At 39.6% G+C, this 21,806-nt stretch overlaps 1 protein-coding gene across 5 annotated transcripts in view; it reads left to right on the forward strand.

The window, feature by feature from the left end:
• RBM33 (RNA binding motif protein 33) overlaps positions 1–21,806 on the forward strand; it is a 101,953-nt gene that overhangs the window by 62,795 nt on the left and 17,352 nt on the right. For 2 of the 5 annotated variants that reach the window (XM_027727783.2, XM_027727784.2), the window contains exons 15-16: positions 5,991–6,629; positions 20,602–20,805. In XM_027727783.2, coding sequence (XP_027583584.1) covers positions 5,991–6,629; positions 20,602–20,805 — 843 coding nt within the window. Of the gene's footprint in view, positions 1–5,990; positions 6,630–11,365; positions 11,866–20,601; positions 20,806–21,806 lie in introns of those variants that run through there. The other 3 variants (XM_039380642.1, XM_039380639.1, XM_039380641.1) reach the window with 3 other exon arrangements.

A 21,806-nucleotide genomic window follows, 5' to 3' on the forward strand; every position in this document is an offset into this window, starting at 1 on the left:
CCAACCAAACAAAAAACCCAGAGCAGTCGTCTTGTTTTCTCCGTATTATGTTTTAGACATATTCTAACAACCTTGTAGTTATCAAACCAACTAATCTTACTTATGTGAATTCTTTGGGTATTACAAATCAAGCTTTCTTTTTGTTTCTGTGTCAAAACTATCTTTGAAAAAGAGTCGTCTTGTAAAAAAAAGAAGTCTCCTAGTGTTTCCTATTATTAGCCGTAGAAGTACATACTTGGCAAGAATTAGGAGAGTGTGGGAATGTGTGCACACACAGAATCCTTCTCCTTCCAAAGCAGACCTGGAATAGAGCTTTATGCTGCAAAAGGTGTAATAGCATTTGTCTGTTTTCAACTGTGCCACTGCAGTGGTCTTGTTCACTGATGGTGCTTAATTGTCACTCCTGCAGACAGGATTGGTGCACTAATAGTGATCATTTCCAAGCATTTAACCATATTCTTCCCTGATGTTGTATTGTAGGTTATTACATTTCTCTCCTTAGCCAGATTGTAATGTTTTCCAGTCTTTTTTGTGTGTTTTTCTTTACCTAACTTCACCCTGTTCTTTTGCTTTCTATGAAGATGAGAAAGAGTTAAGTTCTGTCATCTTTTCTAGCTGTATTGCTCATAACTGAATTGGGCAGGTTATTTTGCAAGTGTCTTCAACTGGAAAATTATTAATATTTTCCTTGCATCTTTCTTCCCAAAGAATCAGTGGCTATATTTGAGTGCCCTATCATTCATGAAGCACAAAAAAAGAAATAACAATATTGACTATTAGAGGTTTTGCTCACCTTAAATATAGATATTTGAAAGGTTTCCAATGCAAGTGACTAGAAGATTAAAAACTGTATTTCTGCTTTACTAAGGGAACACTTGTGGTCCTGTGAGGCTGCAAAATACTGACCTTAAATGCCTGTTTAGAATAGCTCTTGATGATGTGGGCCTAATTGTGCTCATGCTGAGGTCAGCTTAGGATAAGAGGAATGAAGGCAGTATTAAGCATTTTTGAGTTTAAAAAAGAAGAACAGAGAAAGGAGATTTTATAATGGTGCCTCCTATATTGTGCTTAGAAGATTCTTATCATAGTTTTTTGTCCAGTTGGAAGTTGACAAGAGAGCAGTGTGTTTCTTCAAGTAACTTGTAACCTTGTTCTTCACTCTCTTGTCCAAGAGGTACAGCACCTGTGTTTTGTAGTGTGTTTCATACCTTTCTCAGGTTCATGAGCTGATTTTATCAGCATTGTGAAATGTGTGATGTGTACATGGAGGTGCTCTTTATTTAGGATATTTTGTGGGTTTGAACACAAGCAGCCAGATGATGCAATTTCACAGAATCACAGAATATGCCAAGTTGGAAGGGACCCACAAGGATCATGAAGTCCAGCTCCTGGTCCTGCACAGGACCATCCCCAAGAGTCACACCATGTGCCTGAGAGTATTGTCCAAACACTTGTAGGCTGTGTCAGCCTTGCTGCTGTGACCACTGCCCTGGGGAGCCTGTTCCAGTGCCCAACCACCTTCTGGGGGAAGAACCTGTTCCTAATATCCAACCTAAACCTCCCCTGGCACAGCTCCAGGCCATTCCCTCGGGTCCTGTCCCTGTTCCCCACAGAACAGAGATCAGTGCCCTCCCCTCCTCTTCCCCTCAAGAGGAAGTTGTAAAATGTGGTGAGGTCTCCCCTCAGCCTCCTCTTCTCCAGCTGAACAGACCAAGTGCCCTCAGCCGCTCCTCACACGGCTTCCCCTCAAGGCCCTTCACCATCCTCGTTGCCCTCCTTTGTGTGCTTTGGATTTGGCTGTACCATTTACAAAGACTTGGCATGAATTTTTTGACAAAATTGTTCTAGCCTCTTAATGTTTTTATTATTGCAACTGAAAAAAATAAAGGCAAACCTGCTGAATAGATTTGTGTTTATGCCACAGATCAAACCATTTTGACTCTGTTCTTGCACCCATTCTACTGAGGGACATAAGTGAGCCTCGTTGCCCAGTTCTTTTTTTTTGTTCCTTGATAGCAAACCAGAACACTTACAGTGTCTGGTTCTTATGACTCAGCATTCAATTCTATTAACTGGTAATAAATCCTTCAGATCTCTGAAAAGGTTTGGTTTTTTTCTTTGTTTTTTTTTTTTTTTTTATTCACTACATGGAAAGCAAGCTACTGATACTAGGACTTAAATTTCAGTAGAAAGTTTAATCCCTTGTTTTACAACATGTCTTTGCTGCCTTTTCTTCGGTTAGCAGTGCCTTTCTAGGTTCCCCTGGAGAAGGATGTAGAACTCCTGCTTCTCTTATAGTACTCTTCAGCTAGATTCAGAAAAGCAGCCTGCAACATTTTCTTTTGGTACTTTCCATCAAAGCTGCCTTAGACCTTAAGGCAGAAGAAAACCTACAGCTAAGGCTCAGTCTTCCCTTCAGACCTCAGTGAAATTGTGTTCAAGAGCTGTTCAAAGATAGATGAGAATTTCCACTTAGAAAAACAGAAAAGCAAACCCACCCCAGATGAAACTAAAATTCTCAAAACCTGGCAGAAAAAAACCCACCTTCACAAAACCGAGGGAACTGATTTGCATCTCTGGCCTTTTGTAGTCTGCAGCCTCCTGTAAAAGGAGGAACTATATACAATGTACTATTTCTTCATATTATGGAGCTTTCTACACAAAACATGGGAAGCATTAATAGTTTGTCCAAGAAAACAGGTATTCTATTTTTTTTTTTGCTTCTTCACCTACAGATAATGTTGCTTCCAAATGCAGGATGTGAAAATTATAACAGTTTGAACTTTGAAGGATGTCTGCTTTTCCCAGTTGATTCTGTAGGCAGAATCCTTGCTTCCCTTACCTTTTTCTTTTTTTTCTTGGTAGTGCTATTGTTTGTTGGACAAATCTGTACTGGGCTTATTAAACTAGTGGGATGAAAATCATTGTCAATAGGCATTCCCTTTTGTTTTCATCTCTTGACCCAATATGCTCTCTTGCCTGTTCTGTATGCTGAAGCTCCTTACTACATGCTATAGGTCATTTATATATACTATAGATCATGTGTATACCCCCACTCTAGTATAATGTATATAAGGTGCAGTTAAAGCTGAGCAGGAGGGGATTTAAGTGTCCCTGTTTTCATCCAGGTGAGGAGTCTGCTGCCCTTCTCAGTCTGTACTGTTGGGTCATTGTACAACTAATTCAAATTAAACCTGACTTCTAATGCAAATATTGTGTTAGTCATCACAGGGCCTTTATGTTGTTTGATCTTCCTCTAGCTGCAAGGGTATTTTATTGAGAAATTAACAGTAGTAATAACTTGCTTGTGAAGGTGAAGGATTTAGGTCTACCTATAGCCTGTTAACAGACTGATCTGCAGTTGTCATATAACCTCGGGCTCTCAGCCCTTGATTTTCAACCTTACCCTTTAAGAAGTTCTTGACTTCATAGGATCATTATTAATGTCCTGAGTTGAGTTCCTGAAAAGAAGATTTTGGTTTATATTTGAGATCAAGTTGCCTGAATATTCTACTAAGCATTCTTCTAACTTCATATGTGTTAGTAATACAGTTTGTCAGTTGTCTTTTATGTTTAATATTGATGTAGTTGAAGTCAATATATCTTCCAAGGACTGTTGCAGGGACATATTAGTCAGAGTCCCTCAGGATGTTCATTCCTTGACTGCTGGCAAGACTCATTTAAGTATGTTGCAAAGTGCACATCTCTGTGCTGCTGTGTAACCTTTGAGTTAGTGTTTTGAATTTACCACATCATAATCTGCATCTCCCAAGGCCTTCAGAACTTGTTAGGTGATCAAATGAGCAAGCAAATCCCTGATAATAAAGGGCAGCTGGTAGAAGCACTGGTCTCATGCAGACTTGGGCTGGTGTTGACAACCTCAGTTGAACAAGAGGGAAAAAAAAATGCACTGCTACCTCCAAAGGTAAACCTGGAACTGGCTCATGACATCCATCAAGCTTGTTTAGATAAATTGTAGGATATTCTGATCTAAAACAAAGCAAGTGAATAAACTAGTTCATTAAGTGGAATGGGTTTTCTGTTCTGACAGTTTCAATAACTGTGATATTTAGTGTCTCTGAAAATGACTGCAAACTTTATTAGTTGCATCAGGATCTGCATAACAGCACATCCTCCTCCTAGCCAGAGCTTATCTGTGTTTTGTCATCCTATGCAAACCATTTTTAAGGGTCTTAACATTTCACTGTATTTCATAAGGGTCATATTCCTTTTTTTTTTTTACTACAATCAGCATTTTCAGTTGTCAGTATAAGATGAAATATTTGTGTTTCCTCCTGTAGAGGTATGTTCCTCTTACCATCTGTCAACACAGACCTCTAATCTAGTTGTCACTGTGATTAGACATTAATCACCACTATTATAGTCCAAAAAGTATAAAGATCGATCAGAACTTAGTGTATATAGAGCATTCTCGTGCAAAGGACTGTGTTAGACCTCATCCCTGGACTACAGCCCATATTCAGAAATTAAATACAAATTTTATAAGTCCAGTTTTGTTGGAGTCTTATTTAACCATTTTTTAGGCTTTTGGTTAGACTTCTAATTAGACTTCTAATGTGAGACATGGAGCTGTTTTTTCAGTAACTGTGGGAATAATCCTTATCAAAACCTGCCCAGGGAAGAAGCAGTTACAGCTGAAGGGAACACATGTTCAGGATTTGTGCATCTGGATTCTGTAAGTGCAGATATGAGTCTGCCGGGCTTCTGTATCTGCGTAGATCCCTGGCTTGGGGAGGATTCTGGGGTGCACCACGATTAAAAGCACTCTAAATATTAAAAAAAAAAACAAAACACCAAAAAACCAACATTTGTGTTGACGACAGTTTGCACCCAGTTCCTACAATATACATAAAGGTTCATCATGGACTCACAGGTTTTGAGAAATATTTCAGCATTCTTCCTGCGTTCATTTGCCAACATGCAAAGTATCGTTACTAATAGAGCCTGTTTTTGTTAGTGGTGATTAATATATCTTGAGTAGAATATTGTGCTCATTACCATTTGTAAGCATTCCGTGCAAGTCTAACTTCATATTTCAAATGGTTGAAAAGAAAAAGAAGTAATATAATGAAAAAACATGCTTCCTAATTTTGAAAAATGCATGTGATATTATTGCAAGAGCCATTTGATGTCTTTTCCAGGATGATGAGAATCTGCATTTCCTTGACTCTTGTCCATTTTTATACAGCTTTTCATAGGAACTCGTTCTGCCAGAGTTGAAGAATCTTTAGAAAGGTTATTTGATGGTGTGTAGTACTTTCAGAGGGGCCCAGGGCTGGAATATTAAAGGCATTCTCTATGTACCATTAATATTCCAACACTGCATTTGGCAACATTTTGATTCTGAAGAGAGTGCATGAGTTCAAGGTCAGAGAGATTGACTTGTGCTGTTCATTATAACCAATTATTGTGTGACAAATGAGTTTGAGATCAGGCTGAAAATTCTGTGAGAAAAATCAATAGTTCTAATCAGGGCCTTTCAGGTCATTTACCACCCTACCTTTTGTTACTTTGTCAGAAAAGAGCAAGATAAAACCTGTGTGACAGTGGGTTGCCTCTGTATTGTTACCTTCTATTTGAAACATATTTTGATATCTTGAATTATATTAATAGTTTAATTGGTTTTGGAAACTTTTAAATTAGTTCCAATTTGTCAAACTTTTTTGCATTATTTTTTTTTTTTTTAGTATTCTGATCAGATTTGTCAAGTGGTATTAAAGCTTTTCTGTCTAGGAAGTAGTATATCTAAGTTCTAAACCAGATTTGAGCTGTTTGTCTGTAATGAATAGCAAATAAACCTTAGCAGCACATGCACTCCACTAATAGCCTTGCTTTGGTATCAGGGATAATTTAAAAAGCTCTTCAGAGTTACAGCTTTACAACATCTGAAACAACAATTTAATGTTGTTTTGACCAAGCTGAGTATTCTGTTTAGAATTTTATAAATTCATTTGCATTTTCCTTTGTAGTATCCAGACGAAGATGAAGAAACTAGGTTGTATCGTTTGAAGATAGAAGAGCAGAAGCGTCTAAGAGAAGAAATTCTGAAGCAGAAGGAGCTGAGACGGCAGCAGCAGGCTGGTGCCAGGAAGAGAGAACTGCTGGAAAGACTTGCACAGCAGCAGCAGCAGCAGCCTTCCACACAGCAGTCCTACATGCAGCACGAGGATGACTCCTCCGAGTTCCCCACCAACGGCAGCCCCTACATACCCCACTCCGGCTTGCACACCAGGCACAACGTGAAAAACAGACTCCTTGTTAGAAAGCAAGACACGGTAGTTCCAAATATCCAACCCAAACCCACAGAGTTCCTCCAGAGTGGAGTGGGGGATGTGCAGTATCAAGGACAGCAGATGAAGCCAGTGAAGCAGCTGAGGCAGACTAGGACAGTTCCTCCGAGTCAGCCTCAGGCGCCGCAGAAAGTGTTACAGACAAAACCTGCTGCAGCGTCGCTGCCCACGCCACAGACGGCTCGAGTGGCTTCGGTACCAGCCAGGCCCCAGGAGCAGAAACCGGGTGTGAAAAGGACTGTCATGCAGCGGACAAACAGTGGTAGTGATGGGCCTCATGTCGGCAGCAAAGTCAGGGTGATTAAGTTGTCAGGAGGGGTAAGTTTCCAAGGCTCATCTCATATGTGTGTCTTGTCATGGTTTGTTTTTGTGTGTTTGATTCTGTGTAATCCCAAAATAAAAAATGGGCCTAAGGTGATGGGGGAAGTAACAGGTTTAGCATACCTAATAGTCCTTATATTATATTTTCAGAACTGTAATTTATTAGCAGTTATTAAAAAATTAATGTTTCCTGTAACACTTTACTGCCAGGCAGTTACCACTGAAATCACAGTGAAATAATTGAAATAATACTCCTTTCTATTAAGTTGTAATTTGAGTCTGAAAGACTGCTCAACTGTGCTCCTTTTGCTTAAGGTTGATAGGTCAGTCTGATAATTGCTCAGAGAAAAAGGATTTGGGTGGCTGTATTTAATTAAAGTTTGGTTAAAAAGCTAGGACCTGCTTATTTGGTAGGTGAAGCCACCTAAATTAGTTGTGTGCAGATGTTGGTGTTAGGGTGGTTTCTGTACTCAAGGGAGGATTGTTTTTACTTTCTTGGGAAGGGTGTTGTGAAACCAATTTAATCAGTATGTTGGAGGGGGATGTTTTCTGTTACAGGTTGGGTTTAAAATGTTACCATTTCACTTCTGCATCTAAATGAGATTTCCTTATCTTTTGATGAGGGGTCTATTATCTGCAGTGTGTCCCTGGAGCACTGGTGTTGTGGAAGACTCACAATGCTGGTCTTGAGGGCAGTGTGCGTATTTAAGATCTGGGGTTTTGGTTAGAAAGTCTTGACTGAATTTCTTCTGTCTTAATGAAAAGAGAAATTAATTTGTTAGGGCTCTAAATAAACTGTGTTGAGGGGACATAGTGAGATCATATTATCAGTGTGTGAGGTCTGTCCTCAGGTTTATGCTGAGGAGAAAAGCAGGATCTGATATAGCACATGGGAGGGTTTTTTTTCTGGAAGAATGCTTCTTACATTATTCAGAGCATTAATTAGGCAAACTTGCATAACTGTAATCTGTAATGAAGCAAGCAGTGTGTTAACAGGGACTGAACAAGGCCTTGGAGGCTAAGGCTTTACATTTAGAAACAGAGAGGAAGTTGAAATGCTGAAGTCTTAACTAATTTTTGTAAATGTTTCTCTACAGCTCATAAAACTTAAATGTGCTTAAAATGGTGAATTGCGTAATGACTATGAGGTCTTTCAAAATATTAACATACAGGGCCTTATTGGCTACAGAGACATCCCGCACCTCAGGTTGTTGTCAGCTCTAATTCCTCAGAGGTGGTAACTTAAGTACAGAGGAATAAAGTGTGAGAAGCTGAAAGAAATTGATTCTGTTGAGCTAAAAATATTTATATATAAGTATGTCTGCAGAAATCCCAGTGGCCTGCAAGAGGTATGACAGGTTTGTGTGTCATGAATAATTGAATAAAGCAGTCATGCACGATTTCTTTTATTATGTGGTGAAACAAAACAATGCCAGTCACAACTGTATACAGCTCTTCATAACAAATGGTTATCAGTCTCCACAGCAGCATTCACAATGAAATAGTTATTATCACAGTGCTCTGTTTTAGAAGACCATAAATGTTTCAGATAAGTCTTACAGTAAGCAATAGCAATTAGCTTCATTAAATGTATGTGTAACCCCTCTGTGCACAGAGGCAGATTTTCTCTGTCCTTCTTAACTTTCAGTACTGAGGTTTTAGCAAGGTGAACCAGGTTCTTTACATGTAGCCTTTGTTACTGTTTTCATATTGCCATGGACATTTTAAGTTTCCTTAACTGTGTGAGAATAAGAGCAAGCATTGCAATTAGCTGTTAACACTGATCAAGATAGTTGATTAATTTTTAATCAGTTAGTGACAAGCCGAATCTGTGACTTTGACTACACAAGGAAAAAAAAATAAATTGAGCAGCAGAGCAGCCAATCTTCTTATCCATTTTTGACAGGATTTAAAAGAATAGTTACAAGCTACTTGGACTCTGAATACTATCATGATCACAGATCATAGTTAGTTACCACTGCTAATGTTTAGTCCTGCCACACGCTTTTATTTATTTTCACAGCTTTTTCCTGAGCCCTATATATAAAGCAAAAGCCAAATCTCATTTTTCTGAGCCATTCTCCTTAGCATGTGTTAGTGCTTCCTCCAATTCCCTGCCTTTGGCCAAAGGGATGCCTGGTGTGTCTTACCTGTGTGCACTGGCTCGATCCTGCAGCTAAGCAGCCCTGCCCTTGCTCTTCATCTAATCTCTTTCTTCTTTCTTGAGCTCTTTTGTGCAGAGATGTTTTGAATACCCTTGTACGAGTGAGATGACTCATGAGTAGGCACGATGCAGGGTCCCTTTTGAATTTCATTGGATTCATTTTGGTAGAGACTTGGCAAGTCCCGTCTCTTCCATCCTGCCAGCCATGGACAGCACCATAGGAGAGCTCTCAGTTGAGGAAGCTGATCTAATGCAGACCTGTACTAACTCTGTCTAGACCAAATTGGCCTAAACTAGAAGCTGGTAGCAGGGACTGTTATTAATTTAGTAGGACCATCTGTAGAACCAGGATTAAATGGTTTTGTGTTGCTGGTGATGTTTTTTGTTTAACAGTTAAGGAGTGTGCCGTATTGGTGAGATCTGTGGTGTACAAATACTGTCAGAAGAGAATGGTTTCTTTCTTGAGAACAGTGTCCTTACCAGGCTGAGTTTCTGTCTATTTGTGTTGCTGGGCACAGCAGTACTACAGAGATCTCTGACCTTCAGGTAGAAATATCCCTCAGTCCCTAGAAGGTAAAATGGCCTTTCATCTGTTTCCACAATATTCTCTTGTGAGAGGATTTTACTTTTGGAATTGTAAGAGTTACTAATTAAATTCCAAGAATATTATAACTTGTCTGGTTTACCTGATACATAAGATGCCTTAATTTATAGCTTCTTATACTTTAGGAAAAAGAGTAGAAAATTATTCAGCATTTCTTGTATGTCAGACTAAGTCTGTGTATCACAGTGACACATTTGGTACTGTCAGTAATGATTTTGTCTGTTGATGCTTTTTTTTTCTTTGTTTAAACAAATCCTACCCTTCACCTTCCTCCCAATACTGATTTGCCCATCCCTTTCTAATACTCATATAATTTGTGCAGGAATGGCAGTACAATGAATAGTTTTTCATTTTAATTACTCTTTTAAGTGTTATGTTCCTGGAAAGTGAAGCAGTGTTTAGCATATGAACTTTGATTCTTTTGGGTTTTGGGGGGGTTTTTTGGGTCAGTTTTCTTTTTCCCCATGGAGACCCAAATATCTTTTGATAGATCCAGTGTGCTTTGTTTTGTGTGGCATTTCCTCAGAGGTTTCCTTTTCAGATATAGGAGTCCAGTGTATTTACTGAGTATTGATACTGGTATATTTTACTAGTAAAACATCTGAGATTCGCTTGGCTTGCTGAGGAGCTTGAGGTCAGTCCTAAAGAATCACAGAAACTATTAGGTTGGGAAAGACCTCTGAGATCAGTGAGTCCAACCTGTGACCCAACACCACCATGTCAACCAGACCATGGCACTGAGTGCCACGTCCAGTCTTTTCTTAAAACACTTCCAGGGACGGTGACTCCATCACCTCCCTGGGCAGCACTTTCCAATGTCTAATCACCCTTTCTGTAAAGAAATTTCTCCTAATAGCCAACCTGAACCTCCCTTGGCACAGCCTAACACTGTGTCCTCTTGTCCTATCACTGGATAGGCAGTGTCCTGTCACTGCCTGGGAGAAGAGACCGACCCCCAGCTGGCTACAACCTCCTTTTGGGTTGTTATGGAGAATGATGAGGTCTTCCCTGAGCCTCCTCTTCTCCAGGCTAAACACCTCCAGCTCCTGCTGTTCATCATGGGACTTGCACTTCAGACCCTTCACCAGCCTCTCTGCCCTTTTCTGGACCTGCTCCAGCACCTCAATGTCCTTCTTGAAGTGAGGGGCCCAGAACTGGACACAGTACTTGAGGTGTGGCCTCCCCAGGGCTGAGTACAAGAGGAGAATCACTTCCCTGGTCCTACTGACCACACCATTTCTGATACAGGCACTTGTAGGGTACATGTAAGAATAAGGTCAGTGAGATTGTAGAGTGTAGAAAAGAAACACCCCAATCATTTCAAAATGTCATCATAAAATTATAGAAAATAAGGGTGAAAAGACTAGAAATAATGTATTGTCTTGAAGGGGGGATGAACTGTAGTATTCCTGACAGATTTGTCCAACCTTTTTCTGAGATCTCGTTATTGTAGATTTCTTAGGCCTTCTATTCCAGTATCAAACCTGTACATTTAAGAGAATTTTCTTAGTGACCAAACTACATTTTCTTGCTATTATTTTGAATCTGTGACTACTTGTATTATGCTTGAAGAGAGATGGGAAAGAATTTATATCTCTTTGTGTCTGTCTCTCTTTTTCAAGATCTCTTAACTGTTTCTGGGCACTGATATCCTTCACTCTCTCTTGATGAGTCATGTTTTCTAACACCTTGACTGTTTGTGGTGGTCTTTGGGCTCTCTGTGATCAGTCTGTTGGTAAATAGTTCTAGTACCAAATGCAATTGAATTCTTTAAGCCCATGTATTCGGAGTGGTTTTAGTCCTGGAAGAACAGGTTTGTACCAACTGCAACCTTAGATATCTTAAGATCATATGAAATATGTGCTGAGCATTACTTCCGTTGGAGATTCTATAGGAAATTATAGTATCTTAAAATCTCTATATCATTTGGTCATCTTATGTTGTTGTTGGATGATTTCTCTCTAGCCAGAAAACAAGCTGCCATGCTCAGAGAGATGTGTGTCCCAAAGGCCTGAAAATGCTGGTTTTTACGCTGCACCAAGAACACACCAGTCTTTGTGGAAGGCTCCACAATGAATTTTTTTCATAAATACATATATAGATATAAATACATAAAAAACTTGATGTTCCCTGTTGCATTAGAGGCAGTATCTTATTTGTCATCCTGATTTCCTGAAAAACTGAAATGCTTCATACAAAAAGCTTGAAAAAAGGGTTGGCAAGTTCTTTTGTTTGAAAAACCTGTCACAAAAATGTCGGATTGCAAAAATGAAATGGAAGATGGACAACTTTGTTCATATTTCAAGTAACTGAGAAGTGTGAGATGAATGTGGAGTTCTAAGTATGGAAAAAGAGATGATTCTTGTTTGATAATGTAACCTTGTCAATCAAGTTTGCTTGATGTTTGTACTTGTTTCTACTTGCGTGTGTATGTTCAAATTTAATTAAAAATATTTGACTTGAAAGCTCTATAGCGCCTTTCATCTAAATATGTCAGGAATTGCAAACACCAAGAATTTTGGCATTTACGTGAAAAGTTCTTGAGGGAGCCCTTTACCGAGCCCTGGATACAGGAACTCTTGCTCTATATGGTCCATAATTTTTTAAGAAGTGGGAGAGTGGCATTGCAGTTTATTTGCATCCCACTGTTTGAAGGAAGCACTATTTGAAGTGGAATAAGGGAGCTGCGGAAGCCGTGGTGTCTGAATTCCCAGGTACCATGTCAAAATGGGCAAGACCTTTGAAGCAGCACTAATGTAAATGCTGTTGAAAAAGGACTCTGCCTGCCACAACCTGCAAGACTTCACTGTGGAAAATACTTCACAAATGGACATTAATTTCTTAATTGTAAGAAAATCTTGGAGCAAGTCCAGAGGAGGCCATGAAGTTGATAAGGGGGCTGGAGCACCTACCCTGTGAAGACAGACTGAGAAAGTTGGCAGTTCAGCCTGGAGAGGAGAAGAGACTGGGGAGACCTTAGAGCACCTTCCAGTACCTAAAGGGGGCTGCAGGAGAGCTGGTGAGGGACTTTGGACAAGGGCATGGAGTGATAGGACAAAGGGAAATGGCTTAAAACTGAAGAAGGGTGGATTTATATTAGATATTAGAAAGAAAGTCTTTCCTGGGGGAGTGGTAAGGCAGGTTATCCAGAGAAGCTTTGGATGCCTCATGCCTGGAAGTATTTGAGGCCAGGTTGGACAGGGCTTGGAGCAACCTGCTCTAGTGGAACGTGTCCGTGCCCATGGCAGGGGGGTCAGTATTCTGGTTATGAAAAATGTGTAGTATTTTCACAGAAAAATCTCTTTTTTTGAAAACAAGCAATAAACCCTGTCCTCCCAGACCTCCAGTGAGGATGGTCACTGTAGAGACAGATTATTTCATGGCTTGGGGGTTAGGAGGTAGGCTGTGCTGAACTGTTTGGGGCATATTTGGTTACTGGAAAAGTGAAATACAAGGGCACATGTGGACACACTTAGCAACTAGAGGAACTTAAGGTGACAACCAAACTAGACGCAGGTAATACTTTTTATGGATTTCTAATAAAATCCTCAGAAAGATGAAGAGATACTTACCTAAATTGAATTTAACTTTGCTGTGGATAATTTGGATCTAACGTGCAATAAAGTATTGCCTTTGTAAATTGCAGAACGGGTTTCTCCCTTTCCTCAGGAGACTTTTAAATTGTACGTTGAAGAAGAGTGCTGCTTCCTTCTGAACACCCCGAAAGCGCAGCGTTTGATGTTGCTTGTTAAGTCTCAAAGGAGAATTTTTCTGCCATCATAAATGTTATAGTGCAAAATTCATATTGATACAGTGTTGGTGTTGCAGAGTATCTTGTAGCCCAGTTTCCTTCTAAAGACAGCTGTGACACCACTAAACTGCATTACAAAGAGAAAGAGCCAGTTTTCATGTAAAAATACAGTCTCTTGGGAGGTAAGCTTGCAGATTTGTACAGTTTAATATTTTGAGAAGCTACAAGTCCCCTTGTTAAAAGGTATTTTGGGTTGGACCACTTGGAATAGACCTTTAGTACAGAGGTTTGGCTCTGAGTCAGGAGACACTCGACACCGTGTTTGGGGAAGGAGGTAATGGGAGTTGTCTCTGTCAAGACTACACCGGGATCTTAGAGCAGCACACAAGAGGGATTTGCCTTGCCATTAGTTTTAAGCTTCAAGGAACATGAACCAGAAAGACCAGACATGGCATGAGAAGGGAAGCTGTAGTTGCACTGGTTTCTGACATCCAGTACTGGCTTTCTATGCCACAGCTGATGTCCAGCTGGGAAGTGCTCCTTCAGGAGCTTTGGCCCGTCAGAAGTTTTGAATTGCTGATTTTTTCCAACAGGAGCTTTTTCTCTTGGTGATTCTCTGTGTCCAGACTTTGCTAAAATTCCCTGTACAAAAAATATTCCAGACTGGCAACCAAAAAGCGAACCTTAGGAAAGTTTACTCTAAACATTGTTTATCTATATTACGTATTTTGTGAAGAGCATGTAAAAATGAAGGTATTGTCAGAGAGTATTGTACATATATATTGTAGAACCTTGACTTCGCTGTAGCTTTGACACAATTTTTTTTTTTTTGTAATGAGCTGGTGGGTGGTTGTACTGAAAAACACACAGTCATGATTCAACACTGATCAACTCTGTTTCTGTCACTCCTGGTGAAACTTCAGGCAGTGTGGGTGTGACTGGGATTCTCTTTGGCCAATCCTTTTCCCTGCCTTAGTTCTCCTCTCAGGCAGATGAGGAGACACTTCAGTTAAGAACTGTGTTAGTACATAGGATTAAATGGAATTAGCTGCTTTTTCTACAAAACATTTTCTTCTTGCTGTTCTGACTCTTCATACCCCATTAGGCACAAAAGATACTCATCATATCATGGCTCACTGAAGCAGCGTAGCACAGGAAGGGAACTGTCTCTGCATTTTATTTATTTATTGCATAGTCTGGTTGCTCTTGTTTGAATTAAGTTTGCCCCATGCAAACATTTTAGGCTGGGAACAATAACCCATAATTTGCTGACCAGCACTAGAAGTGTCTTTTTTTCTGGTGTGAGCTGGAAATGCTTTGGTTCTTTTATCACTTTTGTAGTCTGATGTAGCTTATTTCTGTGTGTACTTTGAGTCAAAACTAGACCATTAGTATATCTTAAACCAGTTGTTAATGGTGAGTTGTCTGCTGATAGTGTGTTGTACCCTGGTGAGAGAGCAGCTTTCTTAAGTATTGCTATTCTTGAACTTGAGTAAAAAAAAAAAAAAAAAAAAAAAAAAGACTTTTAAAGGTCTTAGAAGGCCTGTAAAAAAAAAGGTCTCCAGGTGTTTCTCATTGGCACTTGACAGATTGAAAACAGATCGTCAACTGTTCAGAAACAGTGCTTGGTCATGTCACTGGGTTGTGGGATATTTGGCAAGTGATTAGGCTTCCTATTCCCAGGTCCCCAGTCTGTCAACCAGGTGTATGAAAGCGGTAAAGCATTTAGAGCACCAGTCACAGAGAAATAGCTCATTATTAGGGGTTTGCCTTTAATACACATTTCTGATAATTGTAGTGAGAAAATATATATATTAGATGAAAGTCAGTCTTGTTCTACATAGTTTTACTGTTTCTTTCTCTTGGTTACATGGGAATCACAGCTGTCTGTGTGGATGTCTGTCTTTTTTAATACAGTCAGTCACAGTATCAGTAAAATACAAGTTTACATATGAAAACCTATGTAGCTGATGAACAGTCATTCCTCTAGTCCTTAAAGTGAAGATGAATTTAATAGCCTAAAGGATGCTTCACTTCCCCAGCTTACTGTGATACTGTAAAGGCACTAATTTCTAGAAATATTGACTTAAACTGGTAACAGATATGGGGTTTCTCCTTTCTTACAAGAAATCAATTATGGCACATTTTTGGACTGAGATTTCCCTGCAAGATTTAGGTCTTCATCGTGCTACAGAGAATTTGATTTATAATGCATCTAAGAAAAGATGACAACATTTTGCTTCTGTGTGTTATTTTCACACAAATCAACCAGAGTTTATTCCCTTTAAGTGCCTTATCCAGCATGCGCATCCCTTTACTACTGGATGATTTTGAATTAGCCTTACAAAGATTACATGGATAGACACAGCATTGTCGTGGTTAATAGAAACCTGTGCAGTGAGGTCTATGGGCTGCAAGATCACTAACAGTGCCAATGACAGTGAAGTATGGCCTTATCGAAAGGGGAATTCATAAGAGGCTGCCCTGGGACACTGCACCACTGTCCTTCTGTGTATCCTGACAATGTTATCTGTCCTCTCAGTACGGAGTATCAAATGTCTGTCACGAGTACAGAAATTAATTTAATGTCACCTGAAGACATGCAATTAATCTTTTAGAGGTTTTCATAATACCTTTACAGAAAGAGTTGCCAGTTTGGCGGATTTGGATTTTGGGGTTTAGCAGAAGATAAGGAAAATTAATTTTTCATCAGGGTTAATACAAGCTAGCAGGGCCACAAAGGCTGAGAAAAATGGTTTGGGAATTTGTCAAGTGTTGTCACTGTAGAATAATGCTGCTTAACGTCTGATAGGTGTAATCAAGAGTTGAGATTTCTATAGAGGAGGATTAATCAATTTGCTCACTACAGAATGCAAGTTGGTGATACCATTCCTTCATGGGGTTTAAGAATGAAAATAAGATTTGATCTGTCAAATTGCAAGCAGCTCTGACAGTATCAATAGGCATTTTTATCAGTACATTTTAAAGCATTTGTTATAAATAAATTTGTCCTGCTAATGTTGGTGGCAAATAAACTTCATCTTCATCATAAAACTGTCATAATGATTGTGATAGAGTGGAGGGCTTCAGCTTGCTAAATTTAAGCAGTCCCTCATAAAATTCTGCTTATAGAATTTGTGATCTCATATTTGACACAATTCTACGTTTCTCAAAACACAACATAGATATGTATAGTGAGAGACTGTTGAAAAACAGCCTCAGGGAATCAATTCTAAAATTCTTGGCCGTTGAATGGCATAGTTTTTTCTTTTTTTAGTCCAATTTCAGAAGGTCAGACTGTGCAAACTTTTACACAGTAGAAGTTTGAAAAACATTCACATGTAGATCAACTCCACCTGCCTCCATCTTTTGAGGTTTTTCTATTTACACACAGTATTTGAAATTAACTTGTTTTGGCACTGCTAACAATCTCGCTGTATACGTTTTACACTTTCCCATGAACAGAACTCCTGCAACTTAAAAAAAAGGCATTTTCATTCCTCCAGAATTAACTAAATAATGGTGAAGTTTCATTCAGGAAAACTCTTTCCTGGCTATATAGTAAATGATCCCTGTGGGTCCCTTCCAACTTGGCATATTCTATGAAGGCAGACCTTTTGTAAAACGTGGAAATTTAGAGCTTGAAGGTCAGAATGATTTATAATATAGAAAGTAAGGAGTAGACAATAAAAAAAAATTCTTCCTTTATTGGTTTGTAGACAAAGAATGGAAATTCACTTTTATGCAGAAGACTTCAGAGGAAATTTGAACTATAAAATCAGAGCTTGTATCCATCAGTCTCAGGTATCTGTGATGGACTATGGTATTCTACCTGGTTTCAGCACTTTGTGCATCAGATTATATGAGACAGGCCATGATGATGAATAGATGCATCTCTGAAAAATTTAGTGCTGCCCTGTACATTACAAAATACTAAAGGAAAGAAATCAGATAAAAATATATTTTGACATGAAGAGGCTTAAAATTTTAATACCTCCTTCTGTTGCTGTATATTTAAATGTGGGGAGGGTAGTGCTATAAGCTCATGAAAAATTAACAATACAGAAATTATCTTTAGGAAAAGCAAAAGTTGATTTCAGATGAGCTAGAGCTGAGACATTTTAAGTAGAAAAGTTGCTAGCAATTTAGCTTCTGTGATTTAGGTGTCGTTTGGGGCAGGTGCTGCAGTACAGCTGCAGTGGACTTACCTGCTTGCCTGTAGCTTTGCTATGTTGGTGCCAGCTCACTGTGTAGCTCATGAGTGAACATCAGGAGTCAGCATATGTAGAGTCATCGTTACAATTGTATGTCCTTTCCTCCAAAATGTTAATGTTCCGTGAGCATGTGACCTGTCAGTAATGCTCTGAGGTTTTGTAGCTTTAAGTCCAGATGTTAAAAGCTCTTTGCAGGTGTTTTGCTTGACTTGGTTTGTCATTGATGTGTCTGAAGAAGCCACTGGTTGTCTTGCATCAAAGATTAAAGGATGATGGTGGTGGTGAGTCTGATTTGCCACTACATGGTATTGCAGAGGTTGCTCATTTTGGCTCAGTGCTTGTCCTTGTACTGTCACATCTTTAACCAGTGAAAAAAGAATTGCTGCTAAAATACATCTTCTGAGGCTGTGTCATTTTACTAATTAGGCACATGTCACCTGGCAGTCACATTTGATTTTTATTTTCTTAAGAAAACCACCAAGTTTTGCCTTCTGTTGAGGCCAGGCTGCCTGCAACAGAAAATAATGTCTTGCTGATTTGGAGGGAGCTCTATTAGTCCTTGAGCACCGAGTGGCTCTCTTGAGAAGCAGTGCTGCAGTTTCATCTCTGTTTCCCATCTTTAAGTCATCTCAAAACCAGTAAATATTCAGAGCAGTAGTATAAAGAAAGGGGTTGATCCAGTTGCCTTTCCTTCCTTCTTGTTGCAGGAACAAACGGATCTTGTTCCATTCCTTTTCTTTATTGTTTTGTGTAAGTTTTTCTTATTTCTGAAATACATTAATTCATTAAAAAGCTTGGAGATCTCTCTACCTTTTCAGGCTTTTGCAGGAGCATCGTGTCAGCAGTGAAGCCCAGAGGTGGCATTTGGGACTCCAGCAGGGAACAAACCCCATCAGATTTTTCATCAGTGCGAACCAGTTATGTGCTGATACCTTTGACTCTGTTACACAGTTCTGTGTTTTAGTTTTATTTGGTGATAATTGAGCTTGGTAGTTAAATATTGGGTGGTTGTTGGCCGTCCTAGACTTTTATGTGAAATGATTGTTTGCTTTTGAAGTTTCAGTAATGAGCATGTTCAGTGTGTTTTGTACCTGAGGGCTTTGCTCTCAGATGCTCTTCCAATGTGCCGGGATCACTTTTTGGTTTGGAAAGAAATGGTTGCAAATATTTATGGTTTTCACAGCAGGCATTTAGCAGAGATTAGATTTTTATCTCCCAGCTATATTGTTTAAATTCCTCCTAGAATTTTTTATTCCTTTTAGTTTCATTATTTTGCAGCTGCTGTAGAGTTGAATAAAAGAAATTATCTGATCAGGGCATAGAGCTTATGGTGATGCTGATATTGAAACTAACACTAAAATGAGGAGGATTTAATGCTGGTTTCCTGGTAAGGTTTTGTGTATATGTTTGGATTTTTCAAGAGGGCTCTTGCTTTTATGTTTTTGAATAGTAATTGAAGAGAAACTCAGAAGGGAAAGCTTTATAATTTCTCACTAGTCGCTGCTCTCCAAGGTTTGTATACAAAATGTTCTGTGAAGACATGGAGCCAGAAAAACAGAGAAAAACACTCTGTATTTCATTAGAGGTGGGAAAGACGTGCAGATTTCTATGGCTTTCTCACTTTGGACACTATGGACAAAAGCCAGGACAAGGTTCAAGATTTGCCCTATGACAGACTCTGCTTTTGAAGTGTAGATGGTGCAAGAGGCTGTGAGGCTCATTTGTCTGGGATTTATGTAGTTGAATTCTTGAGATGTTGTAACCTTCATGTACTTTTTAATACAGAGGCCTTGATTTAGGGGTGTGAATTGTGAAGTAGTGAACTTGAAAACGTGAGACTGTGCTATGTACCACCTGTCCCAGATTATTTCTTACGAAATGATAGTGAAGGGACTTAGTAACTAGTCCCTTTTAGTGTTTCTTTTGCTTTTACTTAGAGCTGAGAGGTAAAGATTTGTATTGTCAATGAAGGTAATCTTGTTATTAGGCTATAAATCTGTTCCTTCTGCACCCCTGTATTTTGTCTCCTTATCCACAAGAAATGTGCCAGTATGAAATCCTCTGGTTTGTGACGTGTGTTACAGATGCAAAGTAGATTTGGCTTGTGAATAGTTAAGGAAGGGGGAAAAAACCCTGCGTAAGTAAAGATGCTTTCATAATATTTTACTTTTTTCACTAGATATGCCTTTTATTTGAGAACTTTTGCAGGGTTAGCAGGAGTTGGTTTGGGACTTAGGCAAAGCCTTCACCCTGCAGATAAAATGTTCACTAGTATTTGAGTTCTAAAGTTGGAGTCCAGTCAAGGTATAGATGCTGCTGTTGAAACCATGCAATAGTATGATGCACTTTATAGATGCAAAAGTACCTGATGTTTTGTCAGGCTCTGCTGTCTCTTGCTCCATGAAGTGTTTTTCAGTGATTGATCTGATCTGGACAGCCAGACACAAATTCAAGAATCACCTGTTTGTAAAAGAAACTGAACTGTTTGGGTAGAGGCAGTGGAAGGGAATAATTTCAGTGCTTTCAGCTTTTGCTGTTGCTGTGCTTGATTGCACTGAGAGATGTAACAAAGAGCTACATTGGATGAGAGAAGCACTGAGATGGTGTTTCATGGTGCTTGTGATTATAAATATAATAAGAACTTTATGAGACAAATTAAAAAAAAACCAAAACAACCCTTGAGGAACTGTTCCTAGTGCAGTGTTTGAGGAAGGAGACTGCTTACAAAGCTGCTGGTATAGAAGTTGGCAGAATGAGTATGCACTTCAAAATAAATACCAGTTTTTAACTGAAGAGAGGTTGGAGTTTTAAAGACGAGCAGAGTATTTGCCTGATTCTTCCAGCCTTCACAGTTCTTTGCTCCTTCTTCTGCAATGTGTATGTCTCTTTAAAAAAAAAAAAAGTAATAAATAACACATGTAACCCTGGGAGGAAGAATGATTTAGAAAGAAAAATGAAAACATCTTGCCATTTTGAATATGAAAATACATTATTGAACATTGTAATTATAATAAAGTCCAAACAAAGTAAACTGTTCTTCAGATACCATGGATTTATTTTAGGGTGAAGTGCAATTTCCAGGCTGAGCCCTTGCACGTGCCTGCCGTGGCCACCGGTTTGCTTTAGCAGGCAAAGCCCTGGATACTCTCTGAGTGAGCTGGAGGTGGCAGGAGGCTGCTCAGGGTGAGGGTGTGCAGTGCCTGGACACTGAGCCGCTGTTGTGTTGTTGATTTCAGCAGGGGGGAGAGGATGCTGGCTTTTTTCACCCAGAGGGCCAGACCCAGCGGCCTCAACAACCCCCGGAGCCAAAACAGCAGCCAGTGCGGAAGGTCACTTTGACAAAGGGAATGCAGCAGCACCAACAGCAGCAGCAGGCACAGATCCATTCACCAGCTCCTCAAGGAGTCAAAAACATCCAGGGAATCCATCAACCTAAAAAGGTGATTTTTAGATGCCTATTGCTGTGGAAGTTTCACTGTGTAGCTGTGTTGCTCTATTAATAACTAGCATTCTGTTTGTCAATTGGTAGTGCAGGGCTGCATGACCCAGGAGATGCATAATTGCATATAAAGCTTTTAATCTGGAGAGACTTGTTTGTACCCAGCACAGACTGGCGATGCCTGCAGGTTTCTTCATCTGCTGACGTTCTGGCCAGCACAGCACTCCCTGGGGAAATACATGTGTCCCAAGATAGCTACAGTAGGAGGTGGTATGCAACATACTTTCTGGCTTTAAAACCAAGAGGTTTTTTGAAGTTGTGTTTAAGCTTTTATTCTGGCTGTTTCTTGCACATGTAGGGAGCACACAGCAACTATTTCAGGATGCTCTTTGCTGAATCCCCGAAGCTGGTGTCACTCAAAATAGTTGGTGATCTCGTAACTTGATGTTTTGCACTGATTGTGCACTGGGAGGAGGCAGGGAAGGGTCAGGGCGGCAGCGCCGTGTGCCTTCTCTGCATTTGCAAGCTGGCACATGCCTTGAACATAGCTGGTATTTTGGCCTTTAGTTCTTGGTTTTGAACCGTTGGCCATAATCTTCCTGCTTCATGTAAGGATAAAGTTTCCTTGCTGATGCAGAAGAATGTGAAAAGTTGTTACCCTTCATAGGCTTTCCAAGTGGGAAACTGTGTTGTGTTGACTCAAGGTTAAATGTTAACTCTGTGTAATGTTTGTTACTCTTGTTTCGTTGTTATTTTTCCTCTCTACAACTGTTCAATATTTAATTTGCAAGAATTAAATCCGTACATTTCCTGCTCCAGAGTATGCTGTGGTGCCAGATCCTACAGGATTTGGGGGAGGGGAGCTCTGAAAAAAGTTGTTTTATTTAGCCATTTCTCCATTCTTAGAACAGACCAAGAGTTAGTAGCAGTACAGACTGGAGGTGCTTGAAGCAGTTTGCTGATCTTGTGAGTACATTAAATTTACCTGTGGGTTGAGAAGAG

Source organism: Pipra filicauda, unplaced genomic scaffold (genome assembly GCF_003945595.2).
Source record: "Pipra filicauda isolate LSUMZ 115617 unplaced genomic scaffold, ASM394559v2 scaffold1_size10287979_pilon, whole genome shotgun sequence".
Lineage (NCBI taxonomy): Eukaryota > Metazoa > Chordata > Aves > Passeriformes > Pipridae > Pipra > Pipra filicauda.